At 36.2% G+C, this 15,510-nt stretch overlaps 1 protein-coding gene across 4 annotated transcripts in view; it reads right to left on the bottom strand.

Moving 5' to 3' along the window:
* LRCH1 (leucine rich repeats and calponin homology domain containing 1) overlaps window positions 1-15,510 on the bottom strand; it is a 198,001-nt gene that overhangs the window by 91,831 nt on the left and 90,660 nt on the right. For all 4 annotated transcript variants that reach the window (XM_004433649.3, XM_004433650.3, XM_004433651.3 and 1 more), the window contains exon 2: window positions 15,011-15,155. In XM_004433649.3, coding sequence (XP_004433706.1) covers window positions 15,011-15,155 — 145 coding nt within the window. The remainder of the gene's footprint in view (window positions 1-15,010; window positions 15,156-15,510) is intronic.

The following is a 15,510-nucleotide window of genomic DNA, read 5'->3' as shown; positions in this document are numbered from 1 at the left end:
TGACATTGTTTAGAGAATTTAAATCACTTGCTCCAAGTTGCCCGGTTAGTGAGTCGCTCTATGCCAAGGCTGGGACCAGGTGGGTCAGGCTTCAGATCAAAGTCTGTGGTCAACCCTCAACACAACACAGCCTCTTCTCATTTACTTTGGAATAAAAAGTGCAGGAAAGGGCTGGCCCCGTGGCTTAGTGGTTAAGTGTGCGCGCTCCGCTACTGGCGGCCCGGGTTCGGATCCTGGGCGCACACCGACACACCACTTGTCCGGCCATGCTGAGGCCGCGTCCCACATACAGCAACTAGAAGGATGTGCAACTATGCCATACAACTATCTACTGGGGCTTTGGGGGGGGAAAAAAAAAAAGGAGGAGGATTGGCAATAGATGTTAGCTCAGAGCCGGTCTTCCTCAACAAAAAGAGGAGGATTAGCATGGATGTTAGCTCAGGGCTGATCTTCCTCACAAAAAAAATTTTAAAAAGTGCAGGTAAACCAGGAAAACAGTAGGAAAAGAGCACTGAATTCCAAGCAGGAGGCAATGAGATGCTACACTGTTAGTTCAATGATTGATTTATATAAAAATGGATGGAGGAAAGAGGTCAAAGATTATTTCTGAGATTCCAAGCTGGGGTGCTGGAGAAAAACAGGAGCATGAACAGGAACAAGGATCCCAAATATGCTAATTTGGGAAAGAAGAAAATGAGCTTAGTTTAGCACATGTTGAATTCTGAGGAGTCAACAGGCATTTAAGAGGAACTGAATATTTTAGGCAATTGGGAAAACAAGGCCTAGTGCTCAAATGAGTCAAAAGGGCAGAGAATATATTTGAGACACATGAGGCTCGAGATCTGTGAGAGAAGATTTAAGGACCAAAGATTGAGCTATGGGGAGTTCTAGCATTAAGGCACAGGAAAAGAAAGAATATCCAGGCACCGGAATAGAGAAAAAAATAGAAAGAGTCAGAAAAGTGAGAGGAAAGCATGTGGCTGAAGCCAAGGAAGGAAGGTGCTACGGTGTCAAATGCTGAAAGGAAGCCAGTGATTTTCTACACTTACTGAGTGCCTGCTCTGCTCAAGAAGCTGTCCTAAACTCTGAGAAAATATAACAAGATTAGGCGACATCTCTCTGAGCTCATATCACCTACATCCTACTTGAACATCGGTCATATATTTTTAAAAGGCTCTAGCAGCAGATGTTTCCTACTGGGTTTCTCAAGATTTAAGTTAAAAAACTAGTGACTCAACGAATAAAGAAAGTGAGTCTTCCTTTATGGATCTTATCATGTAAGGTGGAAGGAAAGGATTCCAGACTCGTCCTAATAACTCTTTAAACAAGTGTCTGCAGACTTTTGGGCACCACGGTCAAATGCTCCAAGTTGCCTCTGGTGAAGATCCCAGGCCATTCTCTCCACCCACTACTGAGGTGACAATGGTCTCTTGCTGGAACTAAAGTATGGGAGGGGCCACCACTCATAACAGTTTACGTAAATTCCCTGAAGATCACCTGTCCAAATTACTGGCCAAACAAAAGTAAAAGCGCTGCCCTCGAAGCACACTCACTCCCTCCTCAGTCCTCCCCCACCACCCACCTACGCACAAAGATCCAGGATCTGAAAGGAAGAGTTTCACAATCCACGCTGAACACCACTGCTTATTTTTTCTTCTACCTATAGTCCCGTTCCAATAGTTCACGAAGCTGCACAATTCTTGCATGGGATGATACAAACTAAATGATTTGGTGTATCAGGAAAATTGTAAATGATTTTGAAATAGGCAAAACCACTGCACGTCTAACACACCCTTCCAGGTCATCTCTGCCTTTCTTTGTCTTTGAGTTATTTTACAACTCTGTAATTTGTAGAAAACTGATAGTAATGCAAATCCTTTTTGTCCACAGAAACACAGATGAGTTGTGATGAGTGCAGCAGAGTTGCAATTGATTGTTGCCCTCTGGATATTGACCAGTTTGCAACTATTTGTAAATTCATTTCAGCAAGCCCACTAGCATGTTTGTGCGTGCGTGTGTGTGTGTGTGTGTGTGTTTGTGTGTGTGTGCTGAATTCTCCTTTAAATGGGTTATACCATCTGACCGGTTCCTTCATTCATTAATGAGTTAAATACATTCTTTGACAGATGTTCATTTTATATCTGCATTAGAGTCATGATTTTACCTTTTTTTAAAAGAATTACCCTTCAACAGGTGATTACTTTCAGCCACAGGGACTCTAGTGTTTCAACAATGAAATCTCAGTGCAGACAATTTAGTTTCAAGACTCTTTCAGCTGCTTTAGACTTTTGGTCAAGGTCATTCTCTTCCCCATTATGCAATATAGAGCTCTCAGACCCTGTGAAAAAATCCTCCCACCCCCTCCAAAAGAAGATCACCCTTATAAAGCAAGGAGGTGGGCAGAAGAAAAAACCTTAGAAGCAAATGTCACAAAAAATTAACAGTCATTGAATCTGAATACTGGTGAGTGATTGATATATTCTTTGTACTTTTCAGCACTTAATTTTTTCTCAAAATAAATTACATATTTTAATAATAATAAATAATAATAATTTAATTTATAAATAATAATAAACAAATAAAAATTTATATATTTAAAAGGTGCTAAATAAAGAAGAAATCAGCCTGGGTGGCAGCTCTGTGCAACATACTTTATGCTTTAGTGTTTCCTGGGCCTTTCTCTTTTCTATTTACATTTCATCTTATCTTTCTACACATCCAGTCCATACAGATTACCTGCTGTCTGAATATGACATCATGAAGGCACATACTTTTTAACCTCATCCTTTTTCAGGTGTGAGGACAGTTCCTGAAGGATTCGTTGGGTGATAAACATTCTTCTAAATCAGTGTTTACAAACTGGTGTTCTGAAAAGCACTATTCTAGGAGATGCTAGCACAAAAAAAAGGTGAAAAGTTCTCTGTTCCTTGGAGAGTCACAATACTGATTAGCACAATACCTGGACTTTTTCTTTTTTAAAGCAGACCTATTAACATCCAATAGAACACTTTTCCATAGAATATACTTTTGGGAAATGATGTGCTACTTACTCATTAATTGAGCCAATGGCATCACTGAGGTTAGAAATAACTTTTTTTCTCCTATGGAATCTGGCAGGTAAGTTTTCTCTGGATTTATTATGCTCTATTCATGAACAGATGAATTAATCTCTGAACAGAATGATCCATTTTCTTAAATTATTTTCACATTCCTTTCTGCGATGGCTTGCCAGTTGCCAAATGGAGTATCAGAAAAACATGCCTGATTTCACAAGATTAAGGTAGATAACTGAGATTGATAGATAACATATTTCCACATGATACAACTCTAAAAGTGACCCAAATCTTCCAGTTATCTGCACCTCACCCTTCAGAGAGATCATCTCATTCCATCCGTCCTGAGAGTCCATCTGGTCCATAGAGTGTCACTCCAAGAAACGACAGGAGATGAAAAAAGAATGCCTTACAGAATAAACTGCTGTCGTCACAACCACACCTTTTGTCCCCTAAACACCTAATCCCCTGAATCTGTCTAGATAAAGAACCACAGAATATGTATTTATTCTTGACTTAATGTCTCTTCCCTGGAAAAAATGCTATTTGGGATTATTACACATGGTGAAATTCTTGGCTACATTATTTTATCAAGACTTCCCCTCCCTGAGTTCTCAGAGCACAAGCATTCCTTTCAGAAGTAGGATAATATTTTTAACATCATATCCTGCTATTTTCCAGTCACTATAGCATATGTTTTATTACTTTTGAAAATGAAGTGATGCATTTAGATCTGGATTGGGAAGTTGAGAAAACCAATACTGTGTCTCTTTTCTCAAAAGTAACTCTTATAAAAATTTCTTTATTTGTCCAGTTACTGTAATTGTTACTAAAAAGCAAATAGGAACACCAAGAGAACCAAAGTGAAGCCCTAGCATGGCCATTATGCCTCCAGACTGCAATCAAAACCTGGCCATTAATTTAAGGCACCAGGGAAGAAGGTATGGAGGGTGCTGACAAGACATAAAAGGCAGAGCTCAACAAAGAAAGGATTGAAGAATATGAAGTCAAATTCTCACAAACTCTAATTTAATGGGTCTTCAAAACTAGTTCTCATGCAGTTTTACAATAAAATAACTTAAACAACTTATAGAAATTCAGTTTATCAAGTGCAAGTTTGTTTTAGCCAATCAACAAAGTATACTATTATAAGGGTAAGAGAGTGCATAAGATTTCACCAATGAGTCAAAATGTATAGTTCTTGTGCTACACATTCCAATCACTAAGAGTCTTTTCGATTAAGGAAACTCATGATATGACAATTTTTCCTGCTTTCAAAGTATTACTGTACTTTCACTCCCATTATGTTTAAAGGCATTCTCATGTTTGAAAATTACCCCGATTGTAAAGAAAAGAGAACTATAAATGAGATAAAAAAATGTGAAGGAGAATGCAGGGTCCAACATATAACCAATAGGGAGTACCCAAAGAAGACAGAAATAATGGATAAATGGAGGGAGTAGCAATACTAAAAAAAAGATGATGAAAATTTTTCTAGAGTTGATGAAAGACACGAATCTTCAGAATCAGGACACAAAATTAAGTTTATAGCAAGATAAGTTGAAATAATATGTATCTATATATAGCATAGCCAAAAATGCAGAAACACCAAAGACAAAGGGTAGATATGGGAAGAAATCAAAGGGGAAAATATGGAAGATTTTCTTCAAACCTAAAACATTTAGACTAGCAAAAGACTTCTCTATAGCAAAACAGAGGCCAGAAAATATAATGTCTTTAAAATACAATAGAAAAGAACCACCAACTTAAATTTTATACTAATACAACCTAATACTTTATAGTAATAAATGAACCTTCTTTCAAGAATGAGGGGTAAAAGACATTTCAGAAAGACTGTATTTAACACAAACATACCCTTACTGAATGAGATTCTTAAGAATGCATGTTGTAAGAAGAAGAATAAACCCTAAAAAGAGTGAGATGAAAAAGCAACAGCAAGGAAAGAATCTGGTAAAAATATGGGTAAGTAAAAATAAGCATAATTGACTAACATCAAGGTAAAAACCAAGGTGGACCTAAAATAAAGAATAAAAATAATATATAAGTTTGGAGACGGGTGCTTACAATTAAAGCTTTCTGTGAATGCTATTACTTTTGGGAAGAGGAGAGAGATAATTTTTACCTTTAGAATTTTAGACTTTTGTAAGTCAAGTATTTATGTTAATGATTTATAGGTAATCTTTCTATTAAAAGTATAAAAATATAATGAATAACCTCTGAAACGGAGGAAGAAAAAATTAGAATACATAAAACTCAGAATATTCAATAGAAGGTAGGAAAGGGCAGAAGAAGAAAAGCAAAGAAAATCTTGACAAACAAAATACAAAATAAGAAGGGAAATATAAATCCATATACATAATTAATTACAATAAATGTAAATGGATTAAACTCACCTATTATACAATACAGATGATGACACTGCTTTCTAAAAAAAATCATCTATATTCTATTTGGAGACACATCTAAAACTTAAGGTTGAAACTAAAGGAGTGTAAAAAGATATAGGAGAAGGAAAGTCACCCAAAAGAAAGCTAAGATGTTAAGTATTAATTTCATATAAAACAGACTGTAAGTCAAAAAAAAAAGCATTTTATAGACAAAATGAATCACTTTGATAAATGATAAATGATAAAATGATAAATGACAATGATAAAACTTGCAATTTGCCAGAAAGACATGCAACTTTGAATTTGGTCTTAAAATACATATATTAAAAATTGATGGAATTACACAGAAAACCCAACAAATCTGCAATCATCCTATTTTGCTTAAAACACAACTCTGAGTGATTGATATATATTAAGCAAACACAAAATGTGTTAGGCTAGAAAAGATGTGAACCCTAAAATTAAGAAGTTATATTAATGGATTTACTAGAACCCAGTATACAAACACTTAGAGAACATATGTTCTTTTCAAGCACATGTGGAATATTTAAAAAATTAACTATGCATAGGCTATAAAGTAAATTTCAATCAATCTAAAGAGTCAATATCAAACAAATATTCTCCAAACACAATGCAATTAATTTAAAAATCAATTTTAAAAGATAACTATAAAAATCTATTCTATAGAAAACTTAACAAGTCAAGGAAGAAATACTAGAAATTAGAAAAGATCTAAGAGTGATTAAAAAGATACTACACATCAAAACTTTTATGAATCAGCTAAAGCACTATGTACAGAAAAATCCATGGTGTTAAATGCTCCTATAAGTAAAGAAAAATAATTAGAAATTAATGAGCTAAATATCCAAAACTCTAGAAATTAGAAAAAGAATAAACCCATAAAAAATGGACAAAAGGAAATATGATAGATAAAATCAGAAATTAACAAAAAAGAAAATATCAATAGAGTTGGTCATTAAAATTAAAAGCTGATTTTCTAAAAATTCACAATAACAACAGACACACTTCTTAAAAAATGAATGAAAAAGACAAGGAATGCACAAATTTATAGTATTAGGAATTAAAAAGGGGGACCAACTGTAGATACAGTAGAAATTTTAAAAAGTACAAAGTCCTTCCCTTATGTAAATATTTAGGTTGGCATCCTGGACAATTCTCTAACAACTCTTTTTATGATTATGAAACTGTCCTAAGGAACATGGAATGCAATGGAGCATAATGTTAGACAAATTAACAAAGGTGAAAGTGCTAATAAGCAAACTATAAAATGCCACAGAAATAAATTCCACTAAGCTCTATTGTTCTCCTTTATGAAAAAAGTGTGGCCAAGGGATAAATCACTTTCTATTTCACTTTCCTATTTCTGTATGCTAATTATGAACTAACAGAAAGAGAGCTCAAAAAGATAATACCATTTACAATTGCATCAAAAAGAATAAAATACCTAGGAATAAATCTTACCAAGGAGGTGAATGACCTATACAATGAGAACTACAAGACATTATTGAAAGAAATCGATGATGACATAAAGAAATGGAAAGATATCCCATGCACGTGGATTGGAAGAATAAACATAGTTAAAATGTCTATATTACCTAAAGCAATCTACAGATTCAATGCAATCCCAATCATAATCCCAATGACATTCTTCACGGAAATAGAAAAAAGAATACTAAAATTTATATGGGGCAACAAAAGACCCCGAATAGCTAAAGCTATCCTAAGAAAAAAGAACAAAGCAGGAGGCATCACAATCCCTGACTTCAAAACATACTACAAAGCAATAGTAATCAAAACAGCATGGTACTGGTACAAAAACAGACACACAGATCAATGGAACAGAATTGAAAGCCCAGAAATAAAACCACCCATATACGGACAGCTAATTTTCGACAAAGGAGCTAAGAACATACAATGGAGAAAGGAAAGTCTCTTCAGTAAATGGTGTTGGGAAAACTGGACAGCCACATGCAAAAGAATGAAAGTGGACCATCTGCTACCGCCATTCACAAAAATTAACTCAAAATAGATCAAAGACCTGAAGGTGAGACCTGAAACTATAAAACTCATAGAAGAAAATATAGGCAACACACTATTTGACATTGGTCATAAAGGAATCTTTTCAGATGACATACCTACCCAGACTAGGGAAACTAAAGAAAAAATAAACAAGTGGGACTTTATCAGATTAAAGAGCTTCTACAAGACAAAGGAAACCAGAATCAAGATGAACAGACAACCCATCAGCTGGGAGAGAATATTGGCAAAACATACATCTGACAAGGGGTTGATCTCCATAATATATAAAGAACTCACACAACTGAACAACAAAAAGAACAACCCAATCTAAAAGTGGGCAGAGGAAATGAACAGACACTTCTCCAAAGAAGATATACAGATGGCCAATAGGCACATGAAAAGATGTTCAACATCATTAATCACCAGGGAAATGCAAATCAAAACAACACTAAGATATCACCTCACACCCGTTAGAATGGCTATAATCACCAAGACAAAAAACAACAAATGTTGGAGAGGATGTGGAGAAACAGGAACCCTCATACACAGCTGGTGGAAATGCAAACTGGTGCAGCCTCTATGGGAAACGGTGTGGAGATTCCTCAAAGAATTAAAAATAGAGATGCCCTATGATCCAGCCATCCCACTACTGGGAATCTATCCAACGAACCTGAAATCAACAATCCAAAGAGGCTTATGCACCCCTATGTTCATTGCAGCATTATTCACCATAGCCAAGAAGTGGAAGCAACCTAAGTGTCCCTCGACTGACGACTGGATCAAGAAAATGTGGTATATATATACAATGGAATACTACTCAGCCATAAAAAAAGACAAAATCGTCCCATTTGCAACAACATGGATGGGCCTGGAGGGTATTATGTTAAGTGAAGTAAGCCAGAAAGAGAAAGACAAACACTGTATGATCTCACTCATATGTGGAATATAAACCAACACACGGACAGAGAAAACTGTATTGTGGTTACCAGGGGCAGTGGGGGTGGGGGGTGGGCACAAGGGGTGAAGGGAGTCATATATATGGTGATGGACAAACAAAAATGTACAACCCAAAATTTCACAATGTTAAAAACTATTAAAATACCAATAAAAAAATAAAAATAAATTAAAAAAAAAAAGAAGTACAAAGTCCTTCCCTTATGTAAATATTTAGGTTGGCCTCCTGGACAATTCTCTAACAACTATTTTTACGATTATGAAACTGTCCTAAGGGACATGGAATGCAATGGAGCATAATGTTAGACAAGTTAACAAAGGTGAAAGTGCTAATAAGCAAACTATAAAACGGCACAGAAATAAATTCCACTAATCTCTATTATTCTCCTTTATGAAAAAAGTGTGGCTGAGGGATAAATCACTTTCCTATTTCCTATCTAAAGTAAGTGCTGTTGAAGGCCCCAAATATGATGGTGTAACAGCTAAATCCTATTTAGCTATTAAAAGGTGATGATGATGATGATGATGGCAATAATGAAGATTATTCCAGAATTCCACACCTTTCTTCACTTGTGCCCGTTTTTTCTTTCCCTCTTCTCTTTAACAGTACTTGTTATAAGACTTGGTAAACTGCAATGTTCTTAAAGGAAATATAATAAGTTGATTATTGATGAAATGGCAGTGTTTCAAAGGGCTTTTATCTGTCTAGAAAAAGAAATATAATTTGCAGCTTGTTCATTTTGGGCTTGCAGAAAAAAACTTTGAGAATTACTATGAACATCTATACAATAAAATAGGAGTACGTATTTACCCCATTTTCAGAAAGCAAATCTGCAGCACAAAGATCTTAAAAACTCGATTAAGATCAGAAGCAGAACTGGAAACAAAACCAACACATTCTGACAGTGCTCTAGCTATCAAAGCCATACTGTCCCTTCTGTGTCTGTTCTTTTTTTCAATACGAACACTGATCTGAGACAGCATCTGTGATCAGGTGATATGTATAATGGAAAAATCCTCTTTGGAAGTCTTGCCAAGTCTGGGCTATACTAAAAGGAACAGAATCTGATAAGAAATATCCTACTATTAACTCATTCACACTTAATAAAGCCCGTCAGCGACCAATGCCAACAGACATAATTTTACAGACACAATAATTTATATTAAAATTTTTAGGGACCACTGACTATAGGTTCCACCTTGAAAACAAATGCCTAGTGGACACACGAGAAAAGACAAGGCTTAAACCATATGCTAATGTTCGTGCAATGGATGACCATGATGGCCTCTTCTAACTTTAGCATTCTGCAAAAAGTATTTCCAGATTTTAAGGGGATACTTCCAATTCCAACATGGTTCACTGTGTTTTGGCATCTTCCTGCTGATCTGTCATTTCACAAAGCATAACCTAGCTACCAAAAGACAGTTCCAAAATATATATACTAAAATATTCTCATTTTCCCTTTGAATGAGATAAAATCTTCATATAAGGATGTGGGATACAAGTTTGTCTTAAATTGAAGAACACTTCTCACCTTTTCCAGTTTAGGAAGACACCATCAATTTTCTCAGTTTCTAGAAAGAAGAAATGCTATCTTATAATTGATACTGTCTTCAGAAATGTTGGTGAGATGATGCATTTCTTAGGGATAAAATTAAAATTCTTAGAAACAAGGAAAATTAATTTTTAGTTCACAACAAAAAATATAAAATCTGTGCTTTCTAAGGCAAACCTAGCATGCAGGATGCTTCTCCCAGTCCTTCAAATAGAGAGCTATATTCTTGAGGATTAAAGATTATTTCTCAGAATGACCTCCCAAAGGAATGTGGGGAGACGGGTTTTACAGCCATGAGGAAGTTGGCTCTTTTCTGCACATTGTTTAGCAGCCAAAAAGGATGCCAGGCTTCAGAAAAGCAGCCAAAACATATTCCTTTTATGTTGTGATAACATTTTGTTCAAGAGACTGCCCTCTTCTTTACAGGCAATGCCTTAGAATCTATTCCTGGTGGATTGGGAGAGAGAGGGGCTTCTATTGAATAAACCAGCTCCTGGTTCTGTGTGTTTCACTCTGGGAAAGTAAAGCCACTCACCAAGAGTTCTGGAAGCAATATGATCAAATGCTGTAAAAACTTTCATTTTTTGGCAGCTTCTATTCCTGAAACTCTCTGAGATGAAACTTTTAAGCTCAGGTCCCTATTCTTAGATTCACAACATCCCTACAGTTGCCAAGAGTTTTGCTACTCTGCGTTATTCTATTTTCCTAAGGTACACTTTCTTCATGAGTTTCATCAACAACAACCTCTCCAACAACTTAAAACAGATTTCTTTTTGTTTTTTTATGAGGAAGACTGGCCCTGGGCTAACAGCCGTGCCCATCTTCCTCCACTTTATATGGGACACCGCCACAGCATGGCTTGCCAAGCAGTGCATCGGTGCACGCCCAGGATCCGAACCGGTGAACCCCGTCCCGCCGCAGCGGAGCCGCACACACTTAACCTCTTGTGCCACCAGGCCGGCCCCTTAAAATAGATTTTAAACTTTGTGAGTCTTTCCTGTGTAACTCAGGTTCAAAATCTTTGTTCCTATATAGGAACAAATCCTGCTTAATCATTTTGATTGTCCTTGGCCACGATTCTTGGATTAAGACACTTTATAACAGGAAGAGACACAGTGGCACATATACTAAACTAACATAACCTTTTGTTGTGAACACCAAGAAGCAAAGATTAAAAGCCTAGATCCTTCAGACACAGCCTACATAAACAGCACTAAATTAATGTTTTCCACGAATATGACATTTCTATCATGTGAGAAAATGTAGAAGACACTGAAGTGTTTTAACTGCATTTCACAGTGAAGACTTCTTTCCCCACGTGCTAATTAAACCCATTTCTAGTCTAACACAGGAATTGGGTGGCTGGAACCACGCAGCCATTTGACTTCTAAAGATAACATCGCCGAGAGATCCGTCAGCCAAGGAGCCGGACAGGCGGTGACATTTCACCACCTCCCCCTCCACCACCATCTCCGTCGTCATCACTAATGCCATCACCATCAAATATTCATGGCTGTTTACTCTACTGGAACACGCACTACATCTCAGAGTGTGTAATCAATTTTGAATGTTTCCCATAAATTCAAAATAGCTTCATATGGCATCTCTCCTGTCTTGCAACACACCAAATTAGTAATTTCTAAATGCGATTTATTAAAAAAGAGAAAAAAATTTAAAATACCATAAGACCATCTTTAATTTTAAGTCTAAAAACATGAAGTCTGTAAACTTTGAAAAGCAGTTTCTCTGTACTACTTTAACAGCTCTTTCTCCCTAGTTAATAAATACAAGGGGAAAATCCTGAGTACTACAAAAAAGAATGTGTGTTTGGGTATTTATTTATAAAACCTGATGAACTTGCCTCCTTGTTGACGCTGTTTCAAAACATGCCATATTTGATACAGTCTACCTTAAGTATGTGCTCAAAAGTTGTTGACAGTATTTCTTTAATTTTCTGAAATTTATACAGACTTCCCCAAAATACATCTAAATTAGTGATAATGTCATGATTTGATTATATACTTCTGTCTAGAATATAAGCTTTTTTCTTTGGCATTATCTCCCATTTATAACTATCACAGAAAAGAAAATTGGATGGAAGGCAGCTCAGCAGTTCTTCTACAAGGTAGTAAGTTTGCAAGATCCTGAAGCCCTTGTTTCCTTTTTAAGTAAATGGGTTGGCAGCCTCCCCTCCAAAGGCCAACGGTCAACAGAAGTCCACCCTGTCTCTTCACCATACCCAAGAGGAATATATTTTATTTTGTTGATATAATTTTCATGAGGGGTAGAAAAGACAAGAAAAAGCCACAGTGCCCAACCCTGGCTGTTGTGGAGGGGACACATGTCATGATCACGCATAAGCACAATATTCTAAATTCCTCCCAGTTACCAGCTCGGGGTGGCTGGGAGTGGGGTGGTACTTTGAGGACAAGAAGAACTCACACAGACAGCACTACTATCATGTGGATGATATTACTCAACATCTTAGAAGACTTACAATTTAATCAGATGGCACTAGTATTTTCTAGATATTATAACATATTTGCAAATAAACAGATGTGACAGTCACCTACTATTTCATAAGCTACAAACAAATCTTTTAGGCAAATGTAACATTCTACCTCAAATCACTCCCAAACGGAGAAATAACTCAATTTCAAGAGTCCAATTCCTAGAAGATACATTTCAGCTAAACCCAGTCATCAAACAGGAGGTGAAGGCCTTGTAATTGAATAAACAAGATGACCACCTCATGGCCACCTTACAGTTTGCCCTATGTTACTACTTTCTGTGACACATTTATATTCATGAAGTAAATGTGATAGAAGGTATCAAAAATAATTACATATGTATATATAGTACCTGGCTTTCAAAGAATTTAGAGGACATCCATACGTTTTTCATCTACCCTGACACAATATCTCTGAAAAGTAAGAGATGTACTTTTTCTTAATTTTCTCCATGTTGTTATCAATTCCTTTAAAGAGTCATGATTCAACATGAGAGAATAGGTCTTAAACATGGTAATACTAAAGTAGGAGGTGAAAAACAAAGAAAAGTAGGAACAAAGGAGAACAAAACCAAATAAAAATGACATATATAAATGGCAGAAAAGACAGAGGCAAACAAAACTTAAACAATTACAGACAGAAAACAAAGTTTAAAGAGTTGGGTGTTTAATGATCCCTTGGTTTCTTTCTCCCTTCCATTACTTAGGAATTCATCACAAAACTCTTGCTTACAACATACCACATGGATCCTCTTCAGCGTCATCAGTCTCAGCGTCTCTCTGTTCTTGCCTTAAAGAATCTTGAGGTCCACACTCCAATATATTCTTTCTACCATCTGAAGATAGCAAGATTATTCTACTCTCCACGAGGCTCAACATGAAAATCATCATACCAAAAGCAATTTTATCAATGCTTTTAAAACATAATATGAATTTTAAGATTAGATTATCTAGTGTTTGTAGAATTTTATAGTTTATATCATCCCAGAAGAGATATGTCTTCTATACCCAAAAGTTTCTCAGTGCATATGAACTTAACATAACAATGCAAAGTTACATCTATTCTCCTATTTCTTGCAGGACTACTAGAGGTGAAAAGGTCACAGCAGAACAGGAGTAGCTAAGAAAAGCGAACAGACCAATTGCATATGCTCTTGGGATATTTCCCCTACTCCAGTTGGGATTAGAGCACAGACGTCTTAGAGACAGTGAACCAAAATCTACGGACACCACTATGCTGGCTCCATCAGGCAATTCCTAGGTAATTAACATTTCTGCTGTAGCAGAAACAGCTTGGACTATTCTTATGCAAAAAAACTCAAAATGGTCTTCAGATGAAGTAGAAACCTGGAGAAGTGAAAGTTAGATATACGAGCCTCTAGATTATGCTAATAGTAACCTACCTCTTATTTACCACAAAGAAGTTAAGGCCACTTGAAAACATGACTAAGATTGTTTTCCACTCCCAAGGAAGATAGGCACTCCTAATGAAATGCAATGGAAACCCATTTTTGACTGCAAAGAAAGCAGGAGAAGACCCGTAACTCTCAGTGGCCCACTAAAAAAAACTAAGAAATAACTGACAGTACTATCATAAGTTATTGCTATACCTGGTTCATTGGGAATTTTGTACTTTACAGTGTGGTATATTTGTTACACAGCACAAGCCTTGCTGACCAGGTGCTACTCTTTGCACATGGAGATAATGCAGCTGACAGGAATGAAGGCCACGCTCAGGCTTGAACTATAGAACCTTGTTTTTAGAGTAGAGACAGATCTGTTAAAACAGCTCTCCTCTCTCTCCTGTCATCCCAGATGTGAGTCAAGTCTAAAAACCTGGGTCTTAAAACAGCTGATTTCTTATCCTCAGGACAACTCAGGAGCATTAACATGTTACATTGTGCTGTACATAATCCGAGAGTCAATACAGAACACCGACCTGTCCTCAGCAAATGCTGACCTAATTTAAAGGGCTATCAAGACTGTAAACTTCATATCTTGCTGGAGTTGCTCAGGGCTCCTCCTGAACTTTCTCAGGTGGCCTAAAGTGAACAGGCTCAGTCAGTACTAGGAAGCAAATCCCATGGTACCAATAACTCCCAAAGACCAGCAAGGCCCCGATTTGTCCCAACCCCAAGTTCTTTTTCACTTCCTGTAGGCTTCCTGCTCCAAAATCTACATCAATACCTGCAGAGCAGCTACCAATAATCTCCCAAGCACCAAATGGACAAAAAGTATAAATGAAGCCATATATATTATTTTAAAAAACCAAAAACATCTTGTCATATTGACATTCAGAGAAGTCCAGCACCAAAAACAATATTAACGACACTACAAATGTATTATAGAAGATATTTCTTAAATCATCTTTGTGTGATTTACTTCAAAGGGTGATCAGGAATTGCGAAAAAGAAAAAAAAACTGACAGAAACTGACTTTTGGGTTTTTTTTACCTGAATATGATTACAACCTTTATAATAGTCAACCTACCTCAAGTTTAAGTAAGTCAGCATCTGCAGATTAATGATGGCCTCAGGAATGACTCTGATACAATTATGATACAGATTAAGAATTTCCAGTGATACAAAATGGCACAATTCCATTGGGACTTCAACCAGTCTATTTTTAGATAAATCTGCGAGAAAAAGAAAGAATAATTTGTCAATAAATCTTCAACATAATCCAATACAATCTTATCAACCATCAATACTTTTTTCTTAACATGTTTTAAAATAAACAGTATATTCCAAATTTAGCTCAACATTATCATTTTTTGCCCCACTGTTACTACGGTGTTGTGATTTCCATTTTCTAGCATATTAGCCCGATTCATATGGAAAAGTAAAAATACTGCGGAAACAGTTTTAGCACTCTATATAAATTTGTCAATTCAGGTCAGGTATAAGGGTAACTGAATCAATATTTCCTTTTCACTCTGAGAATTATTTCAAAGTCATTCTACCCTTGGCAAGTGTGTAAAATTGTATCCT

Source organism: Ceratotherium simum, chromosome 10, assembly GCF_057802395.1.
Source record: "Ceratotherium simum simum isolate JZ-2026a chromosome 10, ASM5780239v1, whole genome shotgun sequence".
Taxonomy (NCBI): Eukaryota; Metazoa; Chordata; class Mammalia; order Perissodactyla; family Rhinocerotidae; genus Ceratotherium; species Ceratotherium simum.
Note: the sequence above shows the minus strand (reverse complement) of the source record. Positions and strands in the feature narration are given on the sequence as shown.